Source organism: Halichoeres trimaculatus, unplaced genomic scaffold (assembly GCF_033239565.1).
Source record: "Halichoeres trimaculatus isolate MK-OKI-2021-1 unplaced genomic scaffold, fHalTri1.1 fHalTri1_scaffold_21, whole genome shotgun sequence".
Lineage (NCBI taxonomy): Eukaryota > Metazoa > Chordata > Actinopteri > Labriformes > Labridae > Halichoeres > Halichoeres trimaculatus.
This window is the reverse complement of record NW_027437199.1, coordinates 17,740,156-17,754,065: the sequence shown is the minus strand read 5'-3', so window position 1 is coordinate 17,754,065 and position 13,910 is coordinate 17,740,156. Positions and strand designations below refer to the sequence as shown.

Below are 13,910 nucleotides of genomic sequence, written 5' to 3'. Positions count from 1 at the left end.
TGACTGAAACCCAAGAGTTTTAAGAGAGCAGGGAGATGATATGTGTGTGTTGCACAGGCAGGCACAGAGCGATGAGACAGAGAGTGGCAGGCTGAGATGGCACCTATTGTTAACACACATGAGTATGCAGCATCTGTACACTCACACACACACATTGGGGTTGTTATTGAACTCATTCAGATGAATGAGTTTGTTTGTGGCGCCCTTTGAAGATCACAAGCGGAGAAAAATGATCATTAATCAAAGGCTGATACCAAATCATGATTCAAATCAATGACAATCAAAGGAAAAAATACTAAATTATTAAATTAGTATTATTAAGTTCTATAAATCCATGCCTACGCCCATGCTGATTTTGTACTGTAATTATTTGTCTTTGTGTAAATAGTAATATTTTTCTACTTTTTTATATTTCTTCAAATTTCTAATTTCATATTCTTATTCTTTTACTTTTCTGTTTTTTTATTGTTATTGCACTTTTTCAGTGAGCTGCTGTGGCAAAAAAATTCCCCTATGGGGTATCAATATGAGAATATTTTATTCTATTCTTTTCTACCTTAGCTAATCATGATAAAACCACAGTATGTTTATCTCTGCATTTTCCCGAGTAACAACACATGTAAACACACAATCCTGGTTACTGTAACATGTGGAGTCGTGAGTGACTGAAAACAAAAACCACCTCAACAGGAGGAATGAAGGAGAGAGGTGCGGAGGTAAAGGAATAAAAAGAAAAAGAAACAAAATGAAGGAAATTGGGATGAGGTGACATAAAACACACACACATAGGGATGGGTATTAATAAGATTTTACTGATATCAACGCCCTTATTGACTCTGCTTATCGATGCAATTCTTTATCGATACCCTTATCAATTCCTCCTAGGAATTTCCTCCGTACAAAAAATAGCTTTGCAGGTTTTCTGTGTCAACAGCATTAAATTGAGTTTATAAGTGAATAAATATATAACTAGCCACTGGATCTGGATATCTCTGGATGTAAATTTACAGAAATAAGAATAATCATGTGTCATGTGATGTTGATGCACTCTTTTGTAAATTATTATCGACTCAAGTAGGCCATCTAGTGCCTCAACGTGGTTCTAGCATGATTCTAAGTTGTTTGGAACCTTGCTGTTCGTTATGACGTCAGCCATGAGACTGCAAGTAACTTTTCTTTTATTTGCCTGTGAGTGTTTTAACATTTTGAGTTTTCAGTATTTTTTTACAAAGACTAACTGTGATATGTTTCTGTGATGAGAGTTAAAATCCTTTTCTGAAGTCAAAGTTATACAGATGTATCCTTACCACAAGCATATCAATGCAATTTCCCTTATACGTTAGCATCAAGCCAGTGCTATTTTGTTTTGGTTAATAAGGAGATTTATACCATGTTGAACGTATTGAATATGAATCTCCTGTGAGAATGATATTAATTTCTTTGGGAGTTCAGTTCTTCAGTAAAACCTCAAGCTGAAAACCCTGAATCAGAGTTTTCTTGGGAAATGTTATCTAACTGCTAAACTAAGATAGCTGCAGCTGTTGACCTAAGGTCTTGCAGCCCCTGCATAGTGGAAAGGATCGATAAAGGAATTGTTAAGCACAAAGGCTAATGATGTCGATGGATTGAAACATTTCTTATCGACTCAGCAGGAACCAGTTTTTCGATTCTCATCCCTACACACGTGCACACTCAGTGAAGCTGGTAGGGGGGAGGGTGTGAATAAGTGACCTTAAATTGCTCTCTTTTAAAAAATTTTGTTGCACATTTCTACCACATCACTTTAAATGATCAGATACGTCAATTTCTCTCTTCTCTCTGTAACTTATTCATCTTCTTTTAATCATTTTATTTCCAACAGATGCCTTCTCCCTCTTTCTCTCTCGCTAACCAGATCAAGCTGTGTTGGAGGTTTGGTATGGGGTTTGGTTTGTGAATCATGTGTGTAAATGTGTGTGTGTTTTGAGCCCTTGGATTTGTGTGTTTGCTGGGATTTGGGGTTCTTTGCAGGAGAGTGTTTCCAGACTGCAGGGGGTCTAAGGGATGAATTGGCCACAAACTTATGAAACACACCGGGCCCTTTTTCATGCACTCACACACACACAAACTCTCGAACACACACTTTAACCAGCCACATATGAGGCCCTATCCTGCTGCACTGGTCTTTAGGTCTTTTACAGCCTATAGGAACAAATCAGCTCTTTCAGTCAGCCGAGCCTAATGTAATAATGATTTACAGGTCCTGTTTTCTTCTCCCAGCTCACAGAGCATCATTCTTTAAAATTTGGGTCAGGGACTCAAAGGTTTATCAGTGAGAAATCGAAGTGGGTCAGCCCCACATTTTCAACAAACTGGGATGAAAAGTTTATGGGTCGTAGAGGTTTCCAAAAAGGGTTCTTACATATGGCATGAAAAAGGATGCAGAGAGTTATTTTGCTTGAGGGAATTAGGCAGATTTATCAGGTTATCTGAGGCTCGGAGGTAAAAAAGAATTTCTTAAAGTGTTTCTAGAAGTGTATTGTTATGTTGTTCTCCTAATGTGCACAGTCGATTTCAGGTTGCAGCTGCAGACCTTGGACGGTGTTGTAAAGCTTTCAGTTATAAAAGCTTTTCATAATCAGACTTTGAGATTTACTTTTCTTTTAACTGGTTTGTTTTATTTGATTTAGACTCAACATATGACTGACATTTGAGGCATTAAATTAATAATAAGTGTGACCGAGTTCTCAAATACCACTTGCTGGCCAACCATGAAAGGACTACAGAGAGATACAGTGTATGAGATAATTTTTTTAAGTGTGAAGTGTCCAGGGAATTACCCTTTTTTCTGACCAAAAGTACTTGTTGGACAATGCGTCTGTTGTTGTGATACGTGAGCTCTGTCAGTTTGTGTTGAGCTGTCTAAAAAACAGGCTGTTTGGTTTAAAAACTTGAAAATTATCCCTTTGAGGTACATTTGGAAAGGTTAAAAAATGCTAGATTAATTGCCAGTGAACTATGAGCAATCAAACAATTAATTTCGATTGAATATTTGATTTGATTGACAGCCATAGTTATTAGTGATACTGAATAGTAATTTATCTAGCGATGGTGACAATATTCAATCGTCTCGTCACCTGTGGATGAACTTCCCTGATCAGGACAGACCTGCAGCATTTGCTCAAAAGGACCTTTTTCACACTACATGTAATTTTGCCCACAGCCCAATTTTTTGTTTATTGTGTGGTATTTGTAGTACACCCAGAGACTCCCAAGAATATACCTTTAGAAAATCCAAAAGTCATCCAGGGCCTGTACTATGACCTGTTTTATGATCATTGCCATAGGTGTGAGCCAGGGTGCACACTTTACCCCAAAACTTACTCAAACACAAATAATAAATCATCAAATTGGGTCAAATTACCTTCACTGAAGTCTGGTGCATCTTTTGAAATCAAATGTAAAGCTAAGTATTACAATTGAAAGAAGTTATTGAATTTTAACTGGAAAAAAAAGTTTTTTTTTTCATGATTTTTTTCAACAAATTCAATTCTTTAGAGATGTGTCTGACCAACTTACAGTTGGTGTGCACCTGCAATACTTACAAATTATTTGGCCACATATATATTCTCAAAGTAGGAAAAAAATCATCAAATTCTGAGACCGGTAAAGTTGTTCAATTAACAGGTTGGGTTACTATGGTAGAATCAGGATACATATCTTGTATATCAGGGAACCTTTAAAGATTTGTTCAGAATTCATCCTTTAAGTATGATTTCTTTTAGAATTTGGATGCTAGATTAAAAAAAAAAACATTTCACATGAAGTGTTATTCATTTTAATATTGAACAGCCACAAAGGGCCTGTATATTATGCCTTTGTGATGAGATAATAATGAGCCATTGATAAAAGTAAAAACCGATGCATTTTAGGATTGTTGTAATCAGATTGTATATATCTACAATGACAGCAATACATAAACAGTACTTCTGTCAATTTCTGTTTCTAGTACTTCTAAATACATGTTATCTTTTTTATGGCCTTTGTGTCTTTTTGCATAGACATGGCTTGGACAATTTCAATTTGTAGACTGGAACTGTAGTAAGGGAAAGGGGATCTGAGAAATCCATAAGATGTATGATTGGCTGGTTTTGTGTTTTCTTATAACGCAGCACGATTGAAAGTGTGGAAACATGATGCTTACAACATCAGATCCATTTCGTCTGAGGTTATTGTTGTTTTTTCCTGATGAGGTCCATCTGAAGCTGACATCACTTTATTTCTGCTGAAGAAGGGAAATCTGTTGCATGTAGCTGTTTTTGTTTTTCATGTCAGTGGTTTTGAAACCTGGATTATTGTTGCTTATTCAGTTGTGTAATATGGGGTCAGCATCTGCTGTTCTGTTGCTTTATATTGCTAAACAATCAGCCCTGTTAATGAAATGTGAGATTTAAACAGTAGCTGAAAGTTAACTTCAGACTCTTTATTTCTTATTTTTCAAAGTGGAGAAGATCAAACCCAAGCATCCAACTTGTGTCTGCAGGTAACGTCAGGTAACATCAGGTCATTCTACTCTGAAACTTGGCGGCTAAATTTGTAAATGTCTTTAGATTATTTTATTTTCCCATCCACTGCCGCTTTTCTCTCCTCCTGTTGTGAAATACTTTCTCTTATATAAACAAATCTAATTCACTGTTATGTAATAAAAATCCTGAGGAACAGATAATGTTTGTCTCAGACAATCACATGCAGTCATTCCAGCTAAGTTTGTAGCTCCAGTTCACAAGTTTACAATCAAAAGAAACAACATGTTAAACCTTCAGGTACCATGTGAGAGAGTTTCTTGGTTTTCTGGCGCTGGCTGTGTTGTTTTCCGTTACACCCTCCATCCATCTGGTGCTGTTAGTGCCACTCACTTGCAGGGGGTGCAACAAACTAGAGAAGAAGACCAGAGCGGATGATCACTGAGCGTTCAGGCACAGCAGGGAGTCCAGACGAGACGAGTCGATCAGAGGGTATCAGCTTACAGCTTCTCTGCAGGAAGCTGCATAATGCTTTAACACTGCTGATTGGGTTTCTGCCTGCCTGTCTGGCTGCTGTGCTGTGTGCATGCACATACTGTGTGTGTGCGTGTATGGATGGTTGTACAGAAATAGGGCAGACATATTTAAAGGTGTCACTTGTACAGAGATGTATAGGTGGCTCGAGTCAGATAAATGAAAAGGAGATAGAGCTGAGCTCAGAGTCATGTCTAAGGGAAGCGTGTGCATGTGTGTGTGTGTGTGTGTGTCAGATAAGAGCCGTCAGATTTCAGTGTACAAACTCATCCTGCTTAGGTGTGTTTCTGGGTGTGTTTGTGTGTGAAAGAGAGAAATAGGCCTGGGAGTGTGAGGATATTTTTGAGCTGGACAAACTCAAGTCCCATGATGTTTTGAAGCTGAGAGGAGAAAAAGATGGAGGGAGTGATGGAAAGAAGGAAAGAAAGGAAGAAAAACAACCTCACACAACCAGAAGAATCATGCGTCACGGATCAAATAGGTCCTTAAATCTTCACCACAGATTTGTTATTCATGAAATTTCCTTCCAGATACACATTTAATGTCTCTAACAAAGCCTGGTCTGTATGAGCAAGATGTGCTCCCTTCCCATTTTGTACATAAGAATGAAGAAGGAAACATTAATAATGTATTAGGAAGCCCCTTTAGACCTGCTGTCTGCTTGCATCTTTGGAAACCCACACACACACACACTCACACACACACACACACACACACACACAGAAAGTGAGGTGGGCGGGGTAATCTTCTCGTGCCCTGAGGGAGGTGTCTAACAGGGAAACGGGTGGTCAGGGTCTCCTCTAAGTGCTGCTGGGAAATGAACTGTTTGCTTCCAGTCAGTCAGGTGACCTCCAGATAACGTCATGTGACCACAGTGTCATGTGATCATAATAAAAAAGGAGGCTGAGCACATGCGTGGACATTTTCTGTGTTGCTAATGGGCCATCATCAGTGGAGTGGTTTCTGCAGGATGAAGGGATAAGCTCTTACACACACACACACACACACACACACACACACACACACACACACACACACACAAACACACACACACACACACTCTTTCTCTCACACACACATTAATGCACTCAGAAACACACTGGGGCTTTTAGACTTTCTCTGCATGCATGTGTGTGTAGTCATATGATATAGATGAGGCCCGGGGTTATACAATATGACAATATGAGATCATCGTCATCCTAATCTCTGAAGCAGTTCACAAGGTTTCCTAATAGATTTATAACCTTTCAAAAGACTTACACACCGTGACCTGACATGGCAGAATCTTTGGGCTCTTAATGGGATAGGTCTGGATTAGTAAAGTAGAAATACCACCTAATGATTTACTCATCCTTCACTGTTAGAGCAGCATTAGAAAGTCCCACCATTTGCTGGGATTGTGGGATTTGGTGGCTCTGTATTTTTAAACACCATGAATCATTGATGCTGAGCTGGTGCTTTGTCTCAGACGCTCTACTCTAAAGCACTGGATGCTGTTTTTCCTCTTTTAATGTTTATTTCATCTTTAAACGAAGCACGTAAATAAAACAACCCAAGGCGGTGATTCACAAAGTTGATCTTTGGATGTAAAAGTTTGAAGAATATTACTTTATTTTTTTTTTTGTGAATGAAACATTTAAAAAAAAAAAAATTGGGAAAGATGCACATCATTGGCTCTAATTTTTGAGCACTGGTTGCCGTGGTGATAATCCTGGTAATATTCCTGAGTGTAGGAGTTTAACCTCCAACGTCTGATCTTACATCACCCTGTCAACCCAGTAGCTTTTTGTAATGCACCTTTATATTAAACCAGCATGTCTTGCTGCCTCTTACTGTCTTTCTCTGTTTTATCCCATTATTCCCCCATGACTTTCACACACACACTCTCAAACACACACAGTGTCTCTGTCAGTCCAGCTGTTCCCTCTGTGTGTGTCTGCAGACCAGACTGTAATTACATCCTCTAAAAGGGTCATCAAAACACTTAAAATGTGTGTCATGATTTGCTCTATAAATTCACCTCTATGAATCTGTCAAATTATTGTTTTCACTCCTCCTTTTCTATCTGCTGACATCTTCATGCACCTGCAGGTTATCCTGTGCAAACAGCGCTCTTTGTTGAAACAGTTTAATCCTTCAGAGCAGGGGTGGCCATTCCTTTTTCAAAGAGGGCCACCAAGAGCCTCTTACTGACATATTTATTAACCAACAAAGTAACATGTTTAAAGACGTCAGCTGTCAAAGTTGTTAAATTTCTGCAGGATGTACAGAGCTTTAGCCTTATACAAGTCGCCTATGCACAGTCCAAATTTAGTTTAGAGAGACGTTACGAGACTTTGAGGATTATTTTAGAACTTGTCGGAAAATGTAAATGTACACATAATTTCCAACCTGATTCATTTGTGAATGCTGTAATTGAAACACTGTAAGACGAAAGCTGGGGAGCATACAAAAATGGACCCCTGGCCTGACTTTAGACATGTCTTCTTTAGAGGAAGTGGAAGTTGCAACCATATATGGGATAAAAACCTTTGAGCATTGAGGTTTTGTCACTTGATTTTATTATTGCCAGGCAGCTCAGATTAAGTTATTTTTGGGTTAGTGATGTGCTGAATGTGTCAGCAGTGGTTAGACACAGAGCTGGTGAGGCAAACAGAAATGTTTCTGTTCAGACGATAAAGCCCATAAGCTCATATCTTACTCCTGTTTGCCTTTCTTACATTAGTATTAGCATTCAAATAACTGCTGACATGAAAACAAACACCGCTGACACATGGCTGACTGCATGACTCCTTTTACACACATGCACATGTAAAACTGCCCACACTACTTTACAAGATGTTGCCCGCCCACTCTGCCCTTTGCATGCCTGTTTATGAAAGTATCAGCAGTAGAGCTGGAATGCCAGTTAAACTTTATGCGGAGGACTTTTCTGAGACACTCGTCAGCCGCAGGATGGAAGAATGCTGATCGTAACTCTCACTGGGTGGCAGTGACCACAACTACTGTAAAAAGACTCAGTTAAAGCCTGGTGTCACTGTTACAGAGAGAAAACAACTTATCTGTTGAGGACATGTTGGATTCTTTTGTTTATCAGCGGGACGTCAGTGAAAGATTTTCTCAAATGGGATGAAGCCAATTTTATTTTCCCCTCTCTGCTCTCTTATTTGGATGATTAAAACTACCGAATATCTAAAGGAGGGGTATTCTTCTTGCCCATATTTTAAAATGGGTAGAAAGTAGCAATGCTGGAAGTCCATACTCGTGCAGATTTTCAAACCTCAACATGTTCATAAGTTTCAGAAATTCTTAAATCTGTAAATTGCTCAAAAAGGTCCGCTCTGAAAATAGCACCAGATCTTCACAAGACTTGTTGAAATGATGAGGTCATTACATAATGATCTTCTAACTGGTTCATGATCAGAATGGAGTGGGCCTTAAACATCAAGTTCTGCCCGTAGCTCTTCCCTTGACAGGCCTCCAAAGGACTGGCCAATCAGAGGGAAGGGGGTTTGTAGAGCAGGGGGCCTTAAAGAGACATCAGCTGAAAACTAAGCATTTCAGACAGAGGCTGAAAAGTTTTTTTCAGTAACACTTTATTTGAAGGAGTATGCATACGACTGACATGACACTGTCATGATCATGACATGACATCTGTCATTAAGCTGAAGGAGGTTTATGGTAATGTCTAAGGAGAACTTGACTTTGGGGATGTCTTTGTTATGACAACTTGACATTTACAAAGACAACCTAACCTACTACTGTCTTGTAAATATGAAGTTATCATAACAAAGAAATCCCCGAACAATGCTAACTTTCCTTAAAAATGGACATAATTGACGCGTAATTACAACATTCATGGACATGCATGAAGCCTCCTTCAAATTAATGACAGATGCCATGTCACGTTCATGACAGTGTCATGTCAGTCTTTTAAATAAAGTTTTACCATTTTTTCTTTAACAACAGTGTGAGAAAATAAGGATCTATAAACTGTAAATCATGTAATGCTGATTAAAGGGTACCAGTGGGACGGTGTAAAGCATTCAAACAGGTTCAGTGCCCTCTCTTTAATCACCCATGTTTAGTGTCACCAGAACTCTGACCTTAATGCTCTGCTCTCCTATCTGAACGTGCACAGATGGCACAGACAACAGTTTGTATCTTATAGCTAGTTGCTTTGTGGTATTATTTTGATCTAGGAAATGAGATAAAGTTGTTTTTCAGCTGTGTTTGGTTGAACTGGTGAATCACCACTTGACAGGAGCTGTGTGATAACAGCTCAGGCATGTGAACATTAACCTGCAAGGAGGGAAGCAGTGTTGCTAGCTTTGCTAATGGTTGCCACTAATAACTAAGTGATAAACAAAGGGTATCTTTGACACTTACTATAAAGTTTTTAACAGTAAGCCTCACACTTTGATATGAAAGACAAACAGTAAAACTCTGTGTAATATTCTCCAGTGCTGACAAATGGAGATCTCTTGCAAGGCATATTTATACTAGCAGAGAAACATAGCTGAACAAACAAGCTAGTGTCTAATTTTATTTTGACTCCTGAGTGAAGTCAAATCAGTTTATTTTTAAATCAGTTTGTCACAAGGTGAAGCTCAGAGAGATAAAGCATGCACTGTGCTGATAAAAAGGAACCACATCAAAATAGAGCCTCAGACTCGAATGGATGTTTGCGGGGTCTTTGAGCACAGATGAAAGGACAGTCTACAGTTTTATCCTCATCCTACTCCAGCGCTGTTTTATAATGTCACCTCGCATCACTTCATCAGAGTGACTTCTTTCATATTTCAGCTGCATTTGTATTTCAGTGGCATGATTCGAACTTGTCAGGAAATGGTTCTTGGAGTATTTCTTTGCTCCTCTGTCATCTCCTCTTCCTGTCTTGCTTTTGTTTCTCCTTTAATGAGCTTTCCTCTCCAGCCCCAAAAACATCTCCCACTTAATATGATTGCAATCACACTCACTGTTTAAGTGCTGTACTATTAAAAGAACATGCTTTGCTTCTGTTAAGGCTTTATCTCTGTGGACTGCAGAACAACTTCTTCTTAGATGATTAATTTTCTTCCTCTTCTGTCTTGGTTGCAGGATCGCAAGCTGTCCAAGTCAGAGCGTCAGCGCTTCAAAGAGGAAGCGGGGATGTTAAAAGGTCTCCAGCATCCTAACATTGTCCGCTTCTATGACTCCTGGGAGGGACCGTGCAAAGGAAAGAAATGTATTGTTCTGGTCACTGAGCTGATGACATCTGGCACTTTGAAAACGTAAGTAAAGGACAGATACGTGATTTTCAAAAATGTTGACACAGTGACGGGAGTGGAAAAAAACTATATTTAGCTGCCTTAAAGTTGTTGCATGTTTTTCCCCTTTTTTTGGCCAGTAGTTTCAGGTCAGCATGAATTTTGAAATTGATGTTTCAGCAGTCTGTCAGTGGAAAAGAAATTCAACAATTTGGGTGGGAATGGCTGGGTAACTTTTACCGTAAAATCTGGTGTGTAAGCCACCATTTAAAACCCATCATCTAAAAAGTGTGTTGTGTCTTATACGCTGGTTGCGACTTATAAACCAGTATTAAACAGCTTTGAGGTATTGAGTTGTGATGCGATATTTGGTGCAGTAATCTAGCTGAAACTTCTTCTTCTGGTGTTGTGCCGCCATGACAGTCAGTTTTGCAGCTACCCTCACAGTTATGCTACTCTGCCTAGCTAGTGCTGTACAAAGATGATTATTAATGTTGAGAACAAACACTGGTAAAACTAGAAAGAGCTTTACAGCTGGAAAAAATCGACTTTTTCAGAATCAGAAACAGAAATGTTTTATTGATTCCTGCAGGGAAATTACATTTCAGTTTCATCCTTTCCAAGAAACCTAAAGGAAATAACATTGAGAGGAAAGGATCTGGGAAACTATGAAGGCCCAGCATCCCTGTTTCAATAGATTTTCGATCTCACTGAACCATCTTTGAATTATTAATTCAACAGCTATTAAGTTGTGATGTGGAAAGTTAATTATTTGGCAAGGAAGCTATTTGGAGCACCTTATTTGTTTCACTAAAATTGGGCACTGTAAAGTCTCAGACATATGTCTCTGTTTGGATGATTTTTATTTTTTTTTAATGTGTAACAATCACAAATGCCACTTCAGCTTGTTTGTAGCCAGGTGGTAGCTCCCATATCGGACCAGAGTAGAAGTGCGATCCCTGGAAACAGAAGACCCTGTAAAGACTTCTGAATGAATGAACATTAAGATGAACAAAGCTTTGCTACCGAAGATGTTATCAGTTAATACATGTGAAAACACGTCAGAGTATTTTTACCCCGTCTGTGATGTCTGACACTTTTACAGAGCATAAACACGTGTACTTACTTGCAGTAGAGACTCTTAGGCACCTCTTTCCCCCTTTGCTGCTGAAGAGCACTGTGATTACACACCATGACTCACCTCCATTTGATTTTTTAAAATAAACACACAGTTACATAGCCCCCATTCATGTCAAGCCAATCTGCAGTTTTCCTTTATTTTCAGCTATTAAGATAACCACCCAGTGTTGTAAGCACCCATATCCCAGCTGGAGATCGGCGCTGAGTGCAGCTGCTTTTGGGTCAGCTTGTACAATGACTCATTGCATGTACAGTATGTGTGTTAGTGTTTGCTGCGTGCAGCATGTGACTGACTGACTGAGGACCTTCTTTTGTGGCTCTGATGTCTGTTCCATAATCTGGTGTTCAGGTGTCAAATACACAAGAAAAGTTTGTCAAGCCAAAGGTGTAACAGGCTGTACTGTACATGTGTGTGTTTCATAAGTAAATAACAGAGGCGTTTGTCAGCAGACCAAAGCGTCATTGTCCACGCTGTGACAGCATGACGGTCTTTACAGAATAGATGAGTGTCTGTGAATGTGATTGTGGGGCGACTGACACAATAAAAGGCTACAGTAGATGTGTGGCATGTGGCGGGCAGAGTGTCCCGTGCAGCATGTCCTGGGGACATCGGCCCACCTGCCAGCTGCTGCTTCTGCTGCAGATTCCTCTCATTCCTGACAGACAGACAGACAGAGGGGAGAGGGGCGAGGTGAGGTGATCAGGGAGCAGATGAATGACAAGACTGATGAATATGTTCATGGGGCTCTTGTGGAGATGGAGGAAGAATAAAAGAGAAAGCGGGGGTGTCAGTCACCGAAAGGGGCAGGCACACTCTGACAGATCATCAGACAAACCTATAACTAGATAATAAAGTCAAAAGAGGCCAAACAGAAGGGCTTAAATGCCCATGAACCACCTTTCATCAGAGAGATAGAGAACAAGTCCATCAGCACAACACTATTAAGTCCAGTAGCGCCCCCCACTGGACCAAACATGCTTTATGAATCTGTTTTGGAATGCAGAAATTGAGCAGGCGCTTTAATCCTGCGTCTCTTCTGGAGTTTTGGTTCATAATAAGCACAAAACATGCAATCTTTGTGTCCCTTTTCACTGTGGAAAGGAGGAATAATCAGGAGAGTAAGACAAAGCACTAGATGGCTGTAAGAAATGTGGCATGTGTGATTTATTTCTATTTAGATAGGACCTTGGACCAGATGTGTCACCCGAGTAAAGCCTGCAACAAAATGCCTCAGCAACATTTATGATAATGAAGGATGATACCTTCTTCTTGCACCTTGTTTTTTGTAATCAGAGTTTTTCTTAGCTAAAAATATGCACATAAAAAAAGAATAAGAGAAACAGCATTTTCTTTTGTTAAACCACCAAAACAAACCCTCCAAAAGTTGACTTTGTTAATTCTAAACAGTGTCTTCATGAACAAAGTTTCCTCCACACAGACCTGTTTTATTGTGCGTCTGATCCATGCATGGACATATATGAACAGGGTCAGCGCTCCAGGGATTTGGCTGTCCTCCAGATGTAGCCTGTAAAAGGAGAAGAGGCTGTTGTCCGCTGGAGAGGTGGAAAAATGAAAGGAGATGATGAGAGGGAGGACTGATAGTGGAGGAGGGAGACGGTGAGGATGGAAACACTGACCAGAGTGGTCTCAGGGTATGAGGGGCCCCTTATCTGTGTGTGTTAGCCAGACAAAGAGACACACAGACATGTGATTGTACTTTTCTTGTGTGTCTGTGTATAAATACTTGCCATTCATGCGTGAAAATGTACTGTATGTACTGTTCACATTCTGTGTATTCAGATATACCTACATGTGTACTTAGTCTGTGTTGAAAAGGGAGCACGGTTGAGCGGCTGCGTGTAGGAGAGGTGCTTTGTGCAGCGTCACCCCGACATGGCATGCCACAGGGTTTAACTTTTCTGTCAACGCTGTTCTGATTTCAGACACAGAGAGGGAGGAAGCAGAGGAGACAGGCGAGGGAGAGGAGGCAGGTGAGGTAAAGAGGAGGAAGATACAGAAGGAGGAAGAGGAGATGTGATTGCTGTTACTTGAGATGTGGAGTGTGAGGAACAGGGAGAGGATGTAGGTTAAACAGTTAGATTTTTTTTAGATATGCTGACTTATAAAGTCCTTCAGAGAGTTTTTACTGTAGGAACTTGTTCCAAATCCCGAAGAAAAACTTTTGGTTAAAGTGTGTAAATCCTCATGGATATTTCTGCCTGATGAATAATTCCTCATCACGCAGATCACACCACATCATCTCAGTTGAAATCAGTTGAGATTTTCTTCTGTTAGACCAAGAATTAAATAAATAAGGTGGTGGTTTCTCTTACACAGGACTTTGATTTGCTCACATTGACTTTTCTTCTTTGCAAACTATTGCAGCGACGGATCGATACCTTTGCGTGTCAGATAAAGCTCAACAACTTTTTAATATTATTTCAGTGATTTTATTCAGTAAATATTAGAGTTGGGAGAAAAAAT

The 13,910-nt window shown here is 39.7% G+C and overlaps 1 protein-coding gene across 14 annotated transcripts in view; it reads left to right on the top strand.

Moving 5' to 3' along the window:
* The window catches only part of wnk1b (WNK lysine deficient protein kinase 1b), a 101,485-nt gene that overhangs the window by 40,943 nt on the left and 46,632 nt on the right, over nt 1-13,910 (top strand). For all 14 annotated transcript variants that reach the window (XM_074698420.1, XM_074698419.1, XM_074698406.1 and 11 more), the window contains exon 3: nt 10,137-10,309. In XM_074698420.1, coding sequence (XP_074554521.1) covers nt 10,137-10,309 — 173 coding nt within the window. The remainder of the gene's footprint in view (nt 1-10,136; nt 10,310-13,910) is intronic.